Source organism: Cotesia glomerata, linkage group LG10 (genome assembly GCF_020080835.1).
Source record: "Cotesia glomerata isolate CgM1 linkage group LG10, MPM_Cglom_v2.3, whole genome shotgun sequence".
NCBI classification, from domain to species: domain Eukaryota; kingdom Metazoa; phylum Arthropoda; class Insecta; order Hymenoptera; family Braconidae; genus Cotesia; species Cotesia glomerata.
The window spans coordinates 8,672,675-8,689,064 of NC_058167.1; the positions used below are offsets into that span (position 1 = coordinate 8,672,675).

Here is a 16,390-nt window from a genome sequence, read left to right on the forward strand (position 1 = left end):
TTCTGTTATATAATTTCAGTACTATTTTTAAATAACTTGTGATAATAATCAATAAAAAAATAGTGAAGAATAAATCTCCATAAAATACTTTAACAATTTTCTTTTGAAACATGAATAAGTAAAATAAATAGTTGAATTTTTAGAATATTTAATTGATGAAGAAGAACTGGATCTCTTGTAAGTGAAGACGAGTGATGAGTATAGCCGGATGACTATATGGGTGATTATTGGAGTAATCTCAAGCAGGTGTTCCCTTCCTGGTAGTTAGTCTGTGGAGCTACAAAAAAAGATTTTCCTTATTTTGTATTCTTTCCACAAGTTTTTCTTCAAAGCCCGCCTCGTCCGCTGTCAATGTACTCGAACCGCTGAGGGCAATGACTAATTACAGTAATCATAATTTATTTATTTATTATTATTATTATTATTAAAAATTTTTTAATAATAAAAAATATAAAAAAAAACATTATTTAATTTAATTTAAATATTGAAAAATTATTATTATTTTTATTTAAGAAAATGTCAAATTAATAATAATAATAATAATAAATTCCAACAAATTAAATTCTTTAGAAGAATTAAAAAAAAAAAAATATTACTTTTTTAAATTTAATTTAAACTTAAAAAAAAATCAATTATTATTTTTATTAAATAATTACTTAATTAATAAATCCCCAACTTACCTCTTTTTCTTCAGTAGCAACCGAAGAATAATTTTTCGGAAGTTCAGGTTCCTTAGCCGGACCAATCGCGTGGGTGTAAATAAGCCCTCCAGCGATTCCTCCGAGGATGGGTCCTACCCAGTAGAGCCAGTGATTTTCAAAGCTGCCCATCACAACGGAGCTACCCAAAGACCTAGCAGGATTCATTCCAGCCCCAGTTCTTGGGACTCCGACAATATGTCCCACAGTGACGGCCAGCCCGATTATCAGAGGCGCGATTCCTTTGCTCTCTGGCTTCGCGCCATCGCAAGCTCCGCAGACGACGATCACCAGAATCAACGCCAGGAAGAATTCGACCCCTAGACCTTGGACAGGAGTCACTCCAGGAGCTAAGCTCACTAATCCCAAGAATGGTTCCATCTTTTCTGGAGATAGAGCTCGGATCATCGCTGACCCGGCTATTGCGCCTACGCTTTGCGCTATTACGTACAAAAGTGCTCTGACAACTGGTATCTAGATAAAAAATTTAATTATTTATTATTAATTATTAATTATAAATACTAACAGCCTTGCAGTCACTATGTGACCGCCGTGACTTGTGAACTATATAATAAATAAAGAAAATTTTGATTTATTAAATAATGACTTTTGTTAAATTGCACTGTACTTTCTTAACTATTGACCTTTTTAAAAATATAAGCTCATCCCGATGTTACACTCATCAAGAGCTTTCATTTGAGTACCCCACATGCATTTTTATATATTTTTCATATATACATAAGTCGGAGAATAAAGTACAGTGGAGTATTTTCTAACGAAGTGATGAGAATATTCTTTAGGATATTTATATTTTTAGTAATTTTAAGAAATGTACTGTTACTTTAATATTTTGTAAAATAAGGTTTAACGAAATTGTTTTATTGCGGTAGGCTTAGGCCTAGGTAGGCACATGGTTGTCAACGTAGTCGGGATCCCAGGACGATAGGGGTATCAAAATTAATAAGGAAAAGAGAAATATACAGCAGGCAGAATATTTGAGAATAGTTTTGGAAAAGACAGTCTTGCTTTGAGATTGAGATCGAACGGACGTCCTGGTGATCGCGAATTCGTTATTTCCTAAGTCTCAGTCTGTCCCAAGATATTATTAATATTGTTTGTATTTTAAATTAAGTTAACCTTGTACAAGTTTATTTATTCATTCTTAATAATTGATCTTGTTGTAATCGCGAATATTAATTAATTGTATTAATAAAAATGAGTAAATCACAAGATGCTGAATCTCCAACAAAAGCCCCTGCCTCTCTGACACACATATATACATATATATATATAAACTTAATTGCACTGTACTTTCTTAACTATTGACGTTTTTAAAGATATAAGCTCATCCCGATGTTACACTCATCGAGACCTTTCATTTGAGTACCCACATCAATTTTTCATATATTTTATATATTTATATATATAAATATATGAAAAATATATAAAAATGCATGTGGGTACTCAAATGAAAGCTTTTGATGAGTGTAACATCGGGATGAGCTTATATCTTTAAAAATGTCAATAGTTCACAAGATACAAGGTCATTTCTTAATTATGTATCTAGAGATAAAGTATTTTCGAATGTAGCCTAAATACTTATAATAAATTGACTATCGGTGAAAAAGATATGAAACCTTGAAAAGGGACAAATTTAAGTCAAGACCTTTGCAATGACAATAAATTTCACTAAAGAAACCGATTTTATCATATGACTATTCTGGAGACAAAATTTTTCTTATTCTCTTAATAAGATAGATTTTAAAATAATGAAGAAAATAATACCTTGCCGATTGCTAAAAGTCCAAAAGTAACAGCCGGGTTAATATGACCACCAGAAACATGCCCAATTCCTTGGACAGCTCCAGCGACGGCCAATCCAAACGCCAAGGCAATCGCTACAACATTCTGGGTGATCACTGCTCCACATCCGAAGAAATTCAGGAGCATTGTTCCGAAGAATTCAGCGAGCAAAGCTCTCCATAGGCCGGCTTTTTTGTCAGTTAGTTCTTGAGCTCCTAACGCGGTTTTAAAACTCGCCATTTCTGTAAAATATAAATTATATTTTTTTTTATTCTCAATATAAAATCCCTTTTATATTACAAAAGTTACTAATTTTTACACGCTTTTTATTAGCTTCACTTGTATGTCAGTTTGTCAGTTTGTCAGTTTGTCAGTTTGTCAGTTTGTCAGTTTGTCAGTTTGTCAGTTTGTCAGTTTGTCAGTTTGTCAGTTTGTCAGTTTGTCAGTATGTAACTCTCCTTCGCATAAAGAGACTACCATAATGATATTATTTAAATTTTGATTATTATCAACCTAGAACCCAGGTGATGACCTTCCTAGTCATCCTCTGATGACCATCCCGAAGTTATATTTCGAAACCAGGTGTTTTCCTCCGTAGGTTTTCATCAGGAATGGCACAGATAAACCCGTACATCAACCCGGAATCCTCTGATGACTATCCCGAAGTTATATCTCGAAACCAGGTGTTTTCCTCCGTAGGTTTTCATCGGGAATGGCACAGATAAACCCGTACATCAACCCGGAATCCTCTGATGACCATCCCGAAGTTATATCTCGAAACCAGGTGTTTTCCTCCGTAGGTTTTCATCGGGAATGGCACAGATAAACCCGTACATCAACCCGGAATCCTCTGATGACCATCCCGAAGTTATATTTCGAAACCAGGTGTTTTCCTCCGTAGGTTTTCATCGGGAATGGCACAGATAAACCCGTGCATCAACCCGGAATCCTCTGATGACCATCCCGAAGTTATATTTCGAAACCAGGTGTTTTCCTCCGTAGGTTTTTTACACGCTTTATATTAGCTTCACTTGTATGTCAGTTTGTCAGTATGTAACTCTCCGTGGGTAATTTGCGCGCCTGAATATTTTTGATAATCAACAAATAATAGTTTAAAAACTAAAAAATCACGCTTTTATAAATAAACCAAACTAAAGTAAAAATAAATAATAGTTTAAAAACTAAAAACACGCTTTTTATAGAAAACCAAACTAAAAATAGAAAATAAATTTTAATAAATTTAAATTAAGAATAGTGTTAAAAATTTCAATAAATATAAATTAATAATAGTGTAAATAAAAAAATGTATTTTATTTTAAAAAAAGCGTGGTTTGCATGGTTTTAATAGTTAGAATTATTTTATTTTCAGATATGAGTAGAGTGATTATCATTTTGATATCTTAAAAGCACCCACGCTTTTTTAAAATAAAATACATTTTTTATTTACACTATTATTAATTTATATTTATTGAAATTTTTAACACTATTCTTAATTTAAATTTATTAAAATTTATTTTCTATTTTTTAGTTTGGTTTTCTATAAAAAGCGTGTTTTTAGTTTTTTTAAACTATTATTTTTCTATTAAATTATTATAAAAAATTTTTCTTATAGAATTAACATTATTTTTGAATATTTCTTGGTGTTAATAAAATTAAAAAATTGATAAATATGCTTGCAGAATTATTAAAAAAAAAAACTTTATAAAAATTGGGGTAATTTTCTAATGAGATATCAATGAATTAATAAATTAGAAATTTTTTTAAGTATTTTTAAAAATAAAATTGATGTAATAATTATATCTGCACTGAGAGACAATTTTATTCACAGCGAATAAAAACGCGTATGTAGATTTTTTTTATTTTAGTACTACTTGTCAATAAATATTAATTACATATAAATATAATTTGTTTTGCAGTGAATAAAATTTTATTAGTATTTAAGGAGGTCCTTTCGCCATCAATGTTAAATAAAAAATATTAGATTACGCATAAAATTAATTTTTATCTAATAGTTAAAGTCCTTATTTAAGGTAAAAGCCCCAATTATTGACGGGGGTCTAAATATTGACACCCTAAATTATTTTTAAATATATTAAATTATCTGTAATAAGAATAACGATCAAATAAATTTTTATTAAATTCTAATTAATTAAAAAATTGAAAAAAATCACATTCAGTTCAAAATATTAAATATTAATTATTAAAAAAAAATAAAGTTAGCACCAGTTCATCAAATCAGCTTACGAGCGTCTATTTTCTTAACAACTTTGGTTAGAAAAGCATTTTTTTTAACTGCCGAGTTTAAATTAATTTTTTCATGTAATTATATGATCTATTTTTTTTTTTTAATTAACAATATATGAAATATTTATAAAATTAAATAATCGAAATTAATTGTATGCTTTATGATATTTAAATATAGGAGTCAATAACTAGTTCATAATTTTTATGGTGAATCCCATTTTGACAGCCAGTCGACAGCGCTATGACGCCTTTTTTTTTAAGTATAAAATACGTTATATACGCGATTATATTCAAGGCTTTTAACTGTCAAATAACTCGGCGTGTTTTAGTGTTAAATAAGTTTTTAAATAAATTGTTATATTTTTCATAATAATTATTCATTCATAGAAATTATTATTAATTAACTTTAATAATATTGATTACTTTATACCAAGTTTTTGATAAATAACAATATAACCAAATGATTCGACGCATGTGCAGTAGGGGCGTCAATAATTGGGGTTACGGTACGTCAATAATTAGATCAATCAGTTTTTTAACCCGTCAATAATTGGTGTATCCAGATCATATATTTAATTATTTAAAATTAATTAGTAAATATCACTGATTATCATTTTAAAAAAAGAAATTGATTAGTTAAAACATTACTGAAGACATTACCGCAAACAAAATTCATCGATATTTATATTTGATTGCTTAAAAAAAATGAAATCATAACTTTGTCTCTTATAGCGTCAATAATTGGGGCTTTTACCTTATTTACTAGTAAAGTTTAATTTAGTCTTTACCGTGAAAATTTTTGAAAAAAAAATTTTTAAAAATGTTACTATTTTTTCCGAGTCTTACGAGAAAGTCAGATCTTAACAACTTTCTCGAATTATGGTATTAACTACCGATTAGATGGGATAAAAAAAAACTCAAAATAAGGTTTTTGAAATATTCAGGTTTCATTTTTTGCAATAAAATATACAGGTTGCAGTGGAATATATGGAGAAATTAAAATTATAAAATTTTCAAGCAACCTACATTAAAAAGAAGTCAAAACATTTGGCAACGTTGCGTAGCGCGCAAGCTTCAGACCATTCAATAAATTCAAACTAATTTATTTATTTACACTGACTGCAAAAACTTAAACGTGGTTAAGGTTATATTTTGCAAATGAAAATGTAAACAACCAAAGTACAGCGTTGCCAAATCACGGACAGGTTACTAGCAGCTGATTTGAAAGAGTCAAATTAATTTTTGTATTTAACTATTTTTTTTTTTATTTTCAAAATTCCATCGATCAATGCCTCATATACTATTTATTTTTTAATTTTAGGAATTTTTATAGGTTTTTTATTTTAATTTATCGAAGATTGACTACTACAGTTGTTTTGACTCAACTGGAGCGAAAGGACTTCCTTAATAAAATTTTATTAGATACTAATATGTGTTTATTAAAATCACCGCCAGTCTCGCTTTAACGGCAGCCATCTTTAATCCTCAAGTCAAGGCGTAAAATTCGGAGTTATTGTTTATTAATAGTGAATAAAAATTAAAATAATTATTAAACAGTGAAGAGTGTCTATTAAACAATGGATGTTTTATTAAAAGAAAGGGATTTAGATGCATTGTCGCCAATATTTCAACGCAAATAAAAATTAAAATTTCTTTAAGTAATTCAATGTATATATGTGTATATTGCATGTTTATAACTTGCTTGTGGTTAGCCTTACTTGATTTTTAATTTTAAAGTCATCACAAGTGCGAATGGTACTATTGTTATATCATGTAGTGATTTTCAATAAAAGAAAAGTTAGTTAAATATAATAAACTCTAATTATTTTTTTATAAATATTCATAACACTGAAGTTAGCCGTCAGCTGTCAATTTTAAAAATTTTTCTAACAAATCAATCACAATAAAAAAATACTTCTAAAAATTTTCACTTGTAATTTTTATTAATTTTCACATGTGGAACTTTTTGATCTTATTTTTTTTATAATAATTTAATTGCTATAAAATAAAAAAAAATTTTTTTTTAATTTATCTGTTAACTTCATAATGTCATAAATATTTACCTTTAAAAATTAAAAAAAAATTTCTATGTATTTTCATTATAAAATTCCATTTCCTGATTTACATTTTTTAATTTGAAACTATGAATAATCATCAAAATAGTTCAACATTATTTGGTGATAATAGATAAATTTATTATAAAATTTGTTGACAACCATTTATTAACAAAACGAAACCGATTATGACGTTTTTATCTTATTATTCATTGATTACTAAAAAACTAAGTTATTTTGTGTATAAATAAAAACGTATTATACACCAATAAACGCGTATTAAATACTAATAAACGTTTATTAAATACGTATTAAATACTAATAAAATCTCAAAACTGGTCCAAATAAAAATTTTATTTGTATTTAATAAAATTTTTATTTGCGCACGAGCCAAATACGTGTTTTACTAAATACAAATAAGCGTTTATTAGTATTTAATAAAACTGTCTCTCAGTATGCAGAGCCAAAAGGCCGTAAAAGAAAATATTTTTTCACTCCAGCTAATCTAAAAGTGTTTATAACATTTAGATCTGTAAGAAAAGTGATTAAAAAAAATTTTTTTTTATACGCCCTTTTGACTCTAAGACAAAAAAATTCTAAAGCCAAAAGGGCGTATCATTTTTTTAAATCATAATTAATTATTAGTCTTAAAAAAAAAATAAAAGTTATAACACTGGTAAAAATAAAGACTCTTCTACTCATTTTGTTTGAAGAGAATATGTATTTGATTAAAGAAGAAATTAAAACCTCAATTTAGCTAGGCACTATTCCGATGCCGTCTCCATTATCATTATCTTTTGCTTCTAAAAGTAAAACATAATAAATAGATATTGCTTGTAAATCTAAATTTTGAAAAAATACTTTAATCTGATATGATTTTATAATTTGTACAATTAAACATAATTCATTACACTTTATCAGTGGAGACATGATTATTGGGTCAATAGAAATGAAAATTTTATAATTGAGTCAAATATTTTTTTCTTCAAATAAAATGTTACTGTTATTTATTTTTTTTTTTTTTTAATTCAAATCCATATTCTTTTTAAATAAAATGAGTTGAAAAGTCATTATTTTTACCGGTGTTATAACTTTTTTTTTTAAAGCTAATAATTAATTATGATTTAAAAAAAATGATATTACGCCCTTTTGGCTTTAAAATTTTTTTGTCTTAAAGCCAAAAGGGCGTATCCAAAAATAAATATTTTTATTCACTTTTCTTACAGATCTGAATGTTTTAAATATTTTTAAGTTGGTTGGAGGAAAAAAATTTTTTTGCTCAACGGGCAGAAAGCGTTAACTTTCGACCCTCTGCGCTAAACGAAAGTGCCGCTTTCTGCCTTCGTTGAGCAAAAAAATAGTATACACTCCACGGGAAGTAAATAAGAAAGCCTCAGATCACATGTTTGTCAACCTCGGCCGACAATTACATGTGATCTGAGACATTTCTTACTTTACTTCCCTAGGTGTGTAATATACTATTTTTATATGCCTTTTTGGCTTTGCAGAGCCAGATGTTGAAATGCGCCCTTTTGGCATTAGTAACGCGATATTTAAAAAAATTTTTTTAGCTTTATATAATAATTAAGAGTTGATATCAATTAAAAAAAGTTAATTTTATATAAATTATTATAAAATAGATTGAACTTAAGGGGACCCGGTGGTCTAGCGGCCTAAAATATAAGCTATTTTAAAAATTTTATTTCTATATGAATGGAATGACTAATGCTTTCAAATTTTCTTTACACTTATTCTATTACTTATCAACTACACAAAAATGAAAATCAAAACGAAAAAAAATTTTTTTTTTAATTATAAAAATGGCGCTGAAGTCCCCCTCAAAAAAAAAAATGGACCTGACTGGTGGAGGTAGATTGATCTCTCCCTCTGATCTGAAATTAAAAAATATGACTGATTTTCAATTAGTATAAGTATAGTTATCGTCGGTACTAGAATGAAAAAAAAAAAAAAAAAAAAAAAATATTTAACAAACTGGCGCATAGTTAAAAGTAAAAATCTGAAATTCGTTTTCAAAAAATACTTTTAACTACGCGCCATTTTGTCAAATATTTTTTTTTTTTTTTGTTATTCTAGTACCGACGATAACTATACTTATACTAATTGAAAATCAGTCATATTTTTTAATTTCAGATCATAGGGAGAGATCAATCTACCTCCACCAGTCATGTCCATTTTTTTTTGAGAGGGAGACTTCAGCGCCATTTTTCGAATTTAAAAAAAAAATTTTTTTTGTTTTGATTTTCATTTTTGTGTAGTTGATAAGTAATAGAATAAGTGTAAAAAAATTTGAAAGCGTTAGTCATTCCCTTCACATAGAAATAAAATTTTTTAAAAGAGCTTAAATTTTAGGCCGCTAGACCACCGGGTCCCCTTAAACAAGAGCAAAATTCTTGAATCAAAAAATTAATTTTGACATTTTGAAAAAATTGATTATTTTAAATCAAATAAAAAATTTCTTTAATTAAAAATTTTTAGTTTAATTAAATAATTTTTTGTCTTTCTTAAAAATAATTGAATTCGTCAAAATAATCTTTTTAGTTATAAAATTTTTATTATTTTACAAGAAATTTACTAAATTGCAATGTTAGGGGTCTCTTAATCACCGAAGCATAGCAATAAACCCTCCCACGTAATATGAGGCATATATATTGAAGCTCCACTCTACTAATAGACAGATAAGGATGTACAGAGTAATATAAAGACAATTACATATCCCAAGGAGTGTCTGTATATTTTATTTGGAAGTATGATATGATATGAAAGGTGTGGCCCCGAAGAATAATATTTTATTAGAGTTAAACCCCCCCGAAACGAGATACGGCCAGGATGTGTTTAATTTAACTGATGTGTAATGTGTAACGTTTTACTAAACGGTAACCATTAACCCACTAGCCAGTCGATTCTATTCTGCGGATGTTAATGATGATACAGCTGCGAACTCGGTGATGACAATTGTAACGTAAAAAAAATAGACCCATACACGATTAGCGGTCGTTGATTTACACTGCTAATTTAGATCGAGGGCAGCGTCGCAGCACCGCTGTTAGTTTTATATTTCTTCTTCTTCTTTGCTTGTATTACGAAGAAGAGTTAGAACCGACTCTACTAGAAGCTACAAGGTGTTTTACTTTGTATGCAGGCACGAGAGTCAAGAATTTAATGTCAAATGTGCTTAATGCCTTATTACCGTACGTGCTACCACACAAGTAATTTTCAAGACAGCTTGGCTGTAACTTACTTGTGTATACACTGCCAATGCATTCTGATTGTTTTTTATCTATCAAGGCCATTAAGACGCATCGTTTTTTAGTGTTATTTAATTGGCAATTCAGGGGAAATTAGTTACCTACGCGATTAATTTATTTCCTGTATTGAATTTCTTTTTAAAAGCGCTTAATATTTTTATTTTTTTTTTATGAAATTTAATTTTTTCAAATTGTTTAAAAAAATTTTTTTAATTAGAAAAAAAATGATTTAAAAATTTTTTTTTAAATATAATTTTTTTATTGCAGCAAAAATTAATTTCTTTACTTTTATTTAATTATTTTTACTATAAAAAGTCTCTTAAATTTTTTATTCAGAATTTAGGCAATTTAATCGAAAAAAAATTAATTTTTTTGTTATAATTTAATTTATTCAGATTGAAAAAATTTTTTTTAATTAAAAAAAAAATGGATTTAAAAATTTTTTTTATTTTATAATTACAATTTTAGATTGAGTGATAAAAAGAACAGAAAGAAATAATATTAAAGACAGGTTGTATTTATACAACACGTTAGCAAGAGCAGGATGCCTCTATGGAGTTGAAATATGGGGAAGTGAAAAAATAGATAGAATGATAATAATGCAAAACAAGCTACTGAGAATGGCATTAGGAGTGAAAAGAAATACACCAGGTTGTATAGTGCAAAAAGAAGCTAGCTGTGAAAAAATAGAAGCAATAGTGAAAGAAAGGATATGGAGATACATAATTGAAATAATAAAAATGGATGAAAACCGATGGCCAAAAATATGCCTAAGAAAAGAGATGAGATGCGTGATAAATAAATGTCCAACCAGTTGGGGAAAACAGATATTAAAATTAACGAAAGAAATGAAATGTGAAAATGTGATAAAAAGGATATATGACAATGAAGAAGCGGAAGTGATAGAAGAAGTGATAAAAAAAGGTTTGAGTGAATATAAAAATCAAATCGAGGCGGGGATAATGGGGAGAATAAAAGTATCAAGTTACAATAATATGTACAAGGACATAATAACAGAGAGTGAAAATATCGAGTATTGGAATGACAAAGAAGTGAAAAGTGTAGATAAAGAAATATGGGCGAGAATAAGATGTGGGAATATAACAAGAGCAGGAAAAAAAGGAATAAACTATTGGAGTTGTAGAATATGTAATGGGAGTGAAGAAACGATAGAGCATATTTTGTTGTGTAATAATGTAAAAAAGAAATTAAGTAGAGAATGTAAAGAAATGATAACGCAGTGGGAAGAATATAAAGGTAGTGAGAACTTATTGAGAGTTAAAATAGTTGAAAAATTAAAAGGAAAAATATGTAAGAATCTTTGTAAAATAATAAAAGAAATAGAAATAATGCAGAGAAAAAATGAAAAGAGTGAATGTAAAAAAAGTAATGATAATAATGAGGCTGCGAGTATAGAGCGGGTGATATAGTGATCACGCGTACGAAAAAGATAGAATAATTTGGAGTAATCATAAGTATAAACAATTGAAGTAAAAATAAAAAGATAAGTGTAAATTCTTGGTGCACAACATTAATATAATAAATAATTATAAAAAAAGATCTACAGTACAAAGTAGAATTAAGTGAACCAAAGCTATGTTAGAATAAGAGACCAAAACGGAGTTACTTTAGATTTAAAAAATCTTTGTAAAAACTTTGTAAAACACAACTTATGTGATACAAATAAAACCTATTTATTTATTTATTTACAATTTTAGATTTTTTATTGCAGCAAAAATAAATTTCTTTACTATTATTTAATTATTTTTATTATTAAAAGTCTCTTAAATTTTTTATTCAGAATTTAGGCAATTTAATTTAAAAAAAATTAATTTTTTTGTTATAATCCAATTTATTCAGATTAAAAAAATTTTTTTTTAATTAAAAAAGTGGATTTAAAATTTTTTTTTATTTTATAATTATAATTTTAGGTTTTTTATTGCAGCAAAAATAAATTTCTTTACTTTTATTGAATTATTTTTGTTATTAAAAGTCGCTTAAATCTTTTATTTAAAATTTAGGCAATTTAATTAGAGAATAATTAATTTTTTTATTGTAATTGAATTTATATAATTTACAAAAAATTGAATCTAAAAATTTTTGTTTTGTCTTTTACTGCAGAAAAAATTTATATTTTTAATTTTATTGAATTATTTAAAACAAGGTATGACTAAATAAGACAAATTTTATTTAAATTAATAGAAAAAACATCTGGTACGCGCTTATGGTCTTTTGAAATAAAAGTCGAGGAGAAACAAGATGTCAAGAGTGGGTTGACATTATAAATTTAGACTACTTTATTATTATTATGATAACAATAACAATAACAGAGAAGTCATTAAAGTTGTTATTGTTATTTTTGCTAAAATTGAACTAAGTAATGTTATTAATAATTATGTGTTTGCTTGCGAAATTAATTTTGAGGTAAAACGAGAATTATTCTTGTCTTGTGGGAGAAATTTTATTAAGAATTGATATGATATAATAATGAGTTAACGTTTCAAGGTAATATCGTTGGTAAAAATTTTAAACACTTGGTTATAATTAAAAACTAGAATACTCGCGTTTATCCTTTCACTGGTTGGTGAATTTTTATTATTATTTAAGTGATTTATTTTTCAAGGAAAAAATTTAGAACATATTAATTGAGTCAAAGTTTGTGAATAAAAATTAAAAAATTATCTACAAAAATTTTTAATCATAATCAAATATTGATTATAAAAAAAATTGGTTGATTTTATATGAGTCATGTAAAAATTTCGGTTCAATAATAATAAATAATATTTTTAAAATCATAAACACAAAAATGAATCTCATTCTAAGAAAGTAGATCATAAATAATGTGAATAAAAAAATAAATCGTTCCCTAAATTTCTTAGAAAAAAATTAAATAAGAGGACTAAGGATCAAAAAACATGAATACAACAGTATTAGATTACGCGTAATCCAATACTGTTGGTCTATTGTTGTTTTTTGGTCCTTAATCCTCTTATATTTAATTTATTTCAAATTATTGGGTCTTAGACTGATTTATTATTTCCTAGAAATTATTATTATTATGGCTTAAATTTTTATTAAAATATTATAATTATTAATGATAAAAAATTTTTCATTAATTAAATAAATTAAATAAATAATAAAAAAAATTTCAGTAGTTTTAAATTAAAAAAAAAATAGGATTTTACGGGAATAAAAGTATCATCAAAAGTTGAATGACACGAAAGTAGTCGATGCCAATTATTACCCGCAATTTATCTTCAGTACCTGTATCTAACTAGTAAGCTAGCTTGTTATTGTTATTATTATTATAGTACCAACAAGTAAATCGTTAGCCGTTTAAGGACAGTCTTGATCTCTCCAATCGCTTTTCTATTTCTTCACGCGGAGTTCACCCGAGAATCGGAATCGGCATCATCAATTCTAAAAGGAGTTTTCCCGTTTATCGTTACAATTAAATTTCGTACTTCTACTCATTATTTTAAATAGAATAATTAATAATTAATCATCCAATCTTTTTTTGATTAAATTGAAAAACAAAAACAAACCAAATCACAATTATTAAATATATAAACTAAGTTTTTGATTACTTACCGATCTCTGTTAAAAATCAAAAAATTTTTTGATTAATCACTCGAAATTATTATTAAAAAAATGAATCGGCCGATTTATTAAAGTATAGTTGAGTTGTTTGAGAAAAGAAGCACCTGTTAAGCGGTTCAGAAGCACACGGACGGTCTTTTATCGAACTGGACTGAGTAACTGAGTTAACCAATCTCATAGAAGCATGAGATGTATCTAAGTGAAGTAAAGTTGGCTTGAAGGCTATAGTGCTCTGCTCGATGATGCCGTTCCGTGGTGGATTGAATGCCAACCACGACGACGCGATCACCGGGATGGGAGAAGGGATCGTTTTGTTCTGCTTCTTATTCTGTTTTAAATCATTCTCCCACACTTGAATTCAATTTTCGTATATTGTACAACCATCATAATAAATTAATTAATTAATTAATTAATTAATAATAATGAATAATAATAATAATAATAATAATAATAATAATAATAATAATAATAATGAGCATATAATATTTTTAGTATATGTAAATATAAATAAAAGTGTGAATATAAATATGGAAAAAAAGTATGATACACTTTGCAAACACATAAAAAGAATGGTAATTTAAAGCACTTGATAAGACGAGGCTTGTTATCTCTACGCCCCAACTTCTAGAGCGAGCTAAAATCCAATAATTGTTTGGGTTTTTCATCATCAGAGAATTTAAATATTGACATAGGAGTTTGCATGCTGATGTCAATAACAATAAGTAACTGTAACCATATGCCAGATAGAAGATATAATATTAGTTGCTAGATTCGAAGATACTATCGATCTAACATTCCTTGGGAATATTATTTTTATTTTATTCCAATTCGATGATCAGTATGGTTAAGGGGAAGAATCTATTTAAGATATTTATTTTTTAGGGAGAACTTTATTTAGTTTTTTTTCTTGTTATTGTATGGAGTTTTTACGAGATGTTTACGAGTGACCTCGCTGGAATTTATGTTAAAGATTTGAATGCTTAGATAGTTTTTGTGGACTTTGACCCCCAATTTTTTTATCAAATAGAGTTTATATTTAAAAGATAAAAGTTTTTAGATCATTTGTTGAGTTAGAAAATTTTTACAAGAATTTTTTATGGTTCTAAAAAAATCTGGAAAATTTTTGTAAACAGAATTTTTTAACAATTATTTTCTAGAAATTTTAGATTTTTTTTCTCACTGAAAATTGTTTAGAATTTATTTTGAAATTTGTTTTAAAAATTTCTTTCATATCTGCTAAAATATTTCCCATAATTTTCTCATAATTTTCCACCTCAAAACTTTCCTGAAACAATTATCAAAAGCATTAAATCTATTAGTGAGTAAACAACTTAAAACACCATCCAATTATCCAATTAAATTTATTTTCTATGTAAACAATAAAATAAAAACCGAACGCATGAATGAACTGCGCATGGAAACCTGAGTCAGCTCATTATTTATTTTAAAGAAGTTATTATAAACACATTCCAGAAAACAACCAAGGATAATGCCGTCACTTAATATAATTTCAGGCATCATCATCATGATCATAATTATCCTATCAATAAATAAAAAAATTAGTCATACGAATGATTATATTTTTCAGTAGTAAATCGATAAAGTAATAACCACAGGTCTTAGTCTATTATTAAATAAACTCATAAAAATATCAATTGAACTGGTCTCATTAGCAGTGCGTGTACCATTGATTATCAAGAAGCTGCGTTAGATCATATGATTCTGTTTAAAATCACTTGATCGGATTAAACTGCCTATTAAATATTAGGCGTCTGTTATTCTGTTATTTGCTATTCAAACATTTTTAATCTTTTTATTATGTTACATTTACGTATCAACTAAAATTACATGCTATCAATCAAATTTCAATTGACCTACAATCGTTCATCTCGGCCGTGGAATATTCTCTTTTTATTTCTATCATTATATTAAATAAATTAATCCATCTCTGTCTGTAAGAATAGCTGCTTTGAAGTTCATAGAAAATTTCCATTTTTTATTTTAATACAGATTATTATTATTATTTATTATTAATATTTTATTGAACTACCCTCTTTTTTAATAATAATAATAATTAATGAAAATGAATTTAGCATATATTTAATAATGATTTTGCAAATAAATGATGGCAAAAAAAATTAGAGAAAAAAATTGACATGTAGAAATTTTAAAAAATAAAAAATGCAATTTTTTTTAAATAATTTTTTGGAACAAATTTTTTTGATAAATAAAATTGAAAAATTATTAAGTGACTGCCAACTTTAATGTCATTAATAATTAAATAAAAATTGAAGTTATTATTATTAATTAATATAAATTATATAAAAAAATTATAAATTACTCATTATTTAAAAAAAAATTTTTATTATTTTTAAATCACACGATTATTATTATTATTTTTTTTTTTTTATTTATTTAAAGTCGCATAAACTACCAAGGTCATGAGCGACTACGGTAGGGGGTAAACTTTTGAGATTGGAACTCGTTTTATTTTTTGGGCTGAGCAGAATAATACATTTAAATATTGAAAATATTCATTGGTGTACGCTGGACTCGAACCCGGTCCAATGCTTTGGTAAGCAAGAGCCGGATCCGATAGGGCTACTGCGCGCCTTGATTATTATTATTATTATTTAAGGTGTTTTTAATATATCTATATGTGTATATATATAACAACATTAATATAATAAATAATTATAAAAAAAGATCTACAGTACAAAGTAGA

The 16,390-nt window shown here is 26.8% G+C and overlaps 1 protein-coding gene across 10 annotated transcripts in view; it reads right to left on the reverse strand.

Annotated features, from left to right (window-relative positions):
* The window catches only part of LOC123273257 (aquaporin AQPAn.G), a 21,067-nt gene continuing 4,677 nt past the window's right edge, over positions 1-16,390 (reverse strand). For 2 of the 10 annotated variants that reach the window (XM_044740629.1, XM_044740626.1), the window contains exons 2-4: positions 2,484-2,743; positions 681-1,172; positions 305-365 (exon numbers count right to left, since the gene is read on the reverse strand). In XM_044740629.1, the coding sequence (XP_044596564.1) occupies positions 327-365; positions 681-1,172; positions 2,484-2,741 (789 nt within the window). In that variant the 5' untranslated portion in view covers positions 2,742-2,743 and the 3' untranslated portion in view covers positions 305-326. Of the gene's footprint in view, positions 278-304; positions 379-680; positions 1,173-2,483; positions 2,760-13,309; positions 13,349-13,374; positions 13,486-13,656; positions 13,975-16,390 lie in introns of those variants that run through there. The other 8 variants (XM_044740621.1, XM_044740630.1, XM_044740623.1 and 5 more) reach the window with 8 other exon arrangements.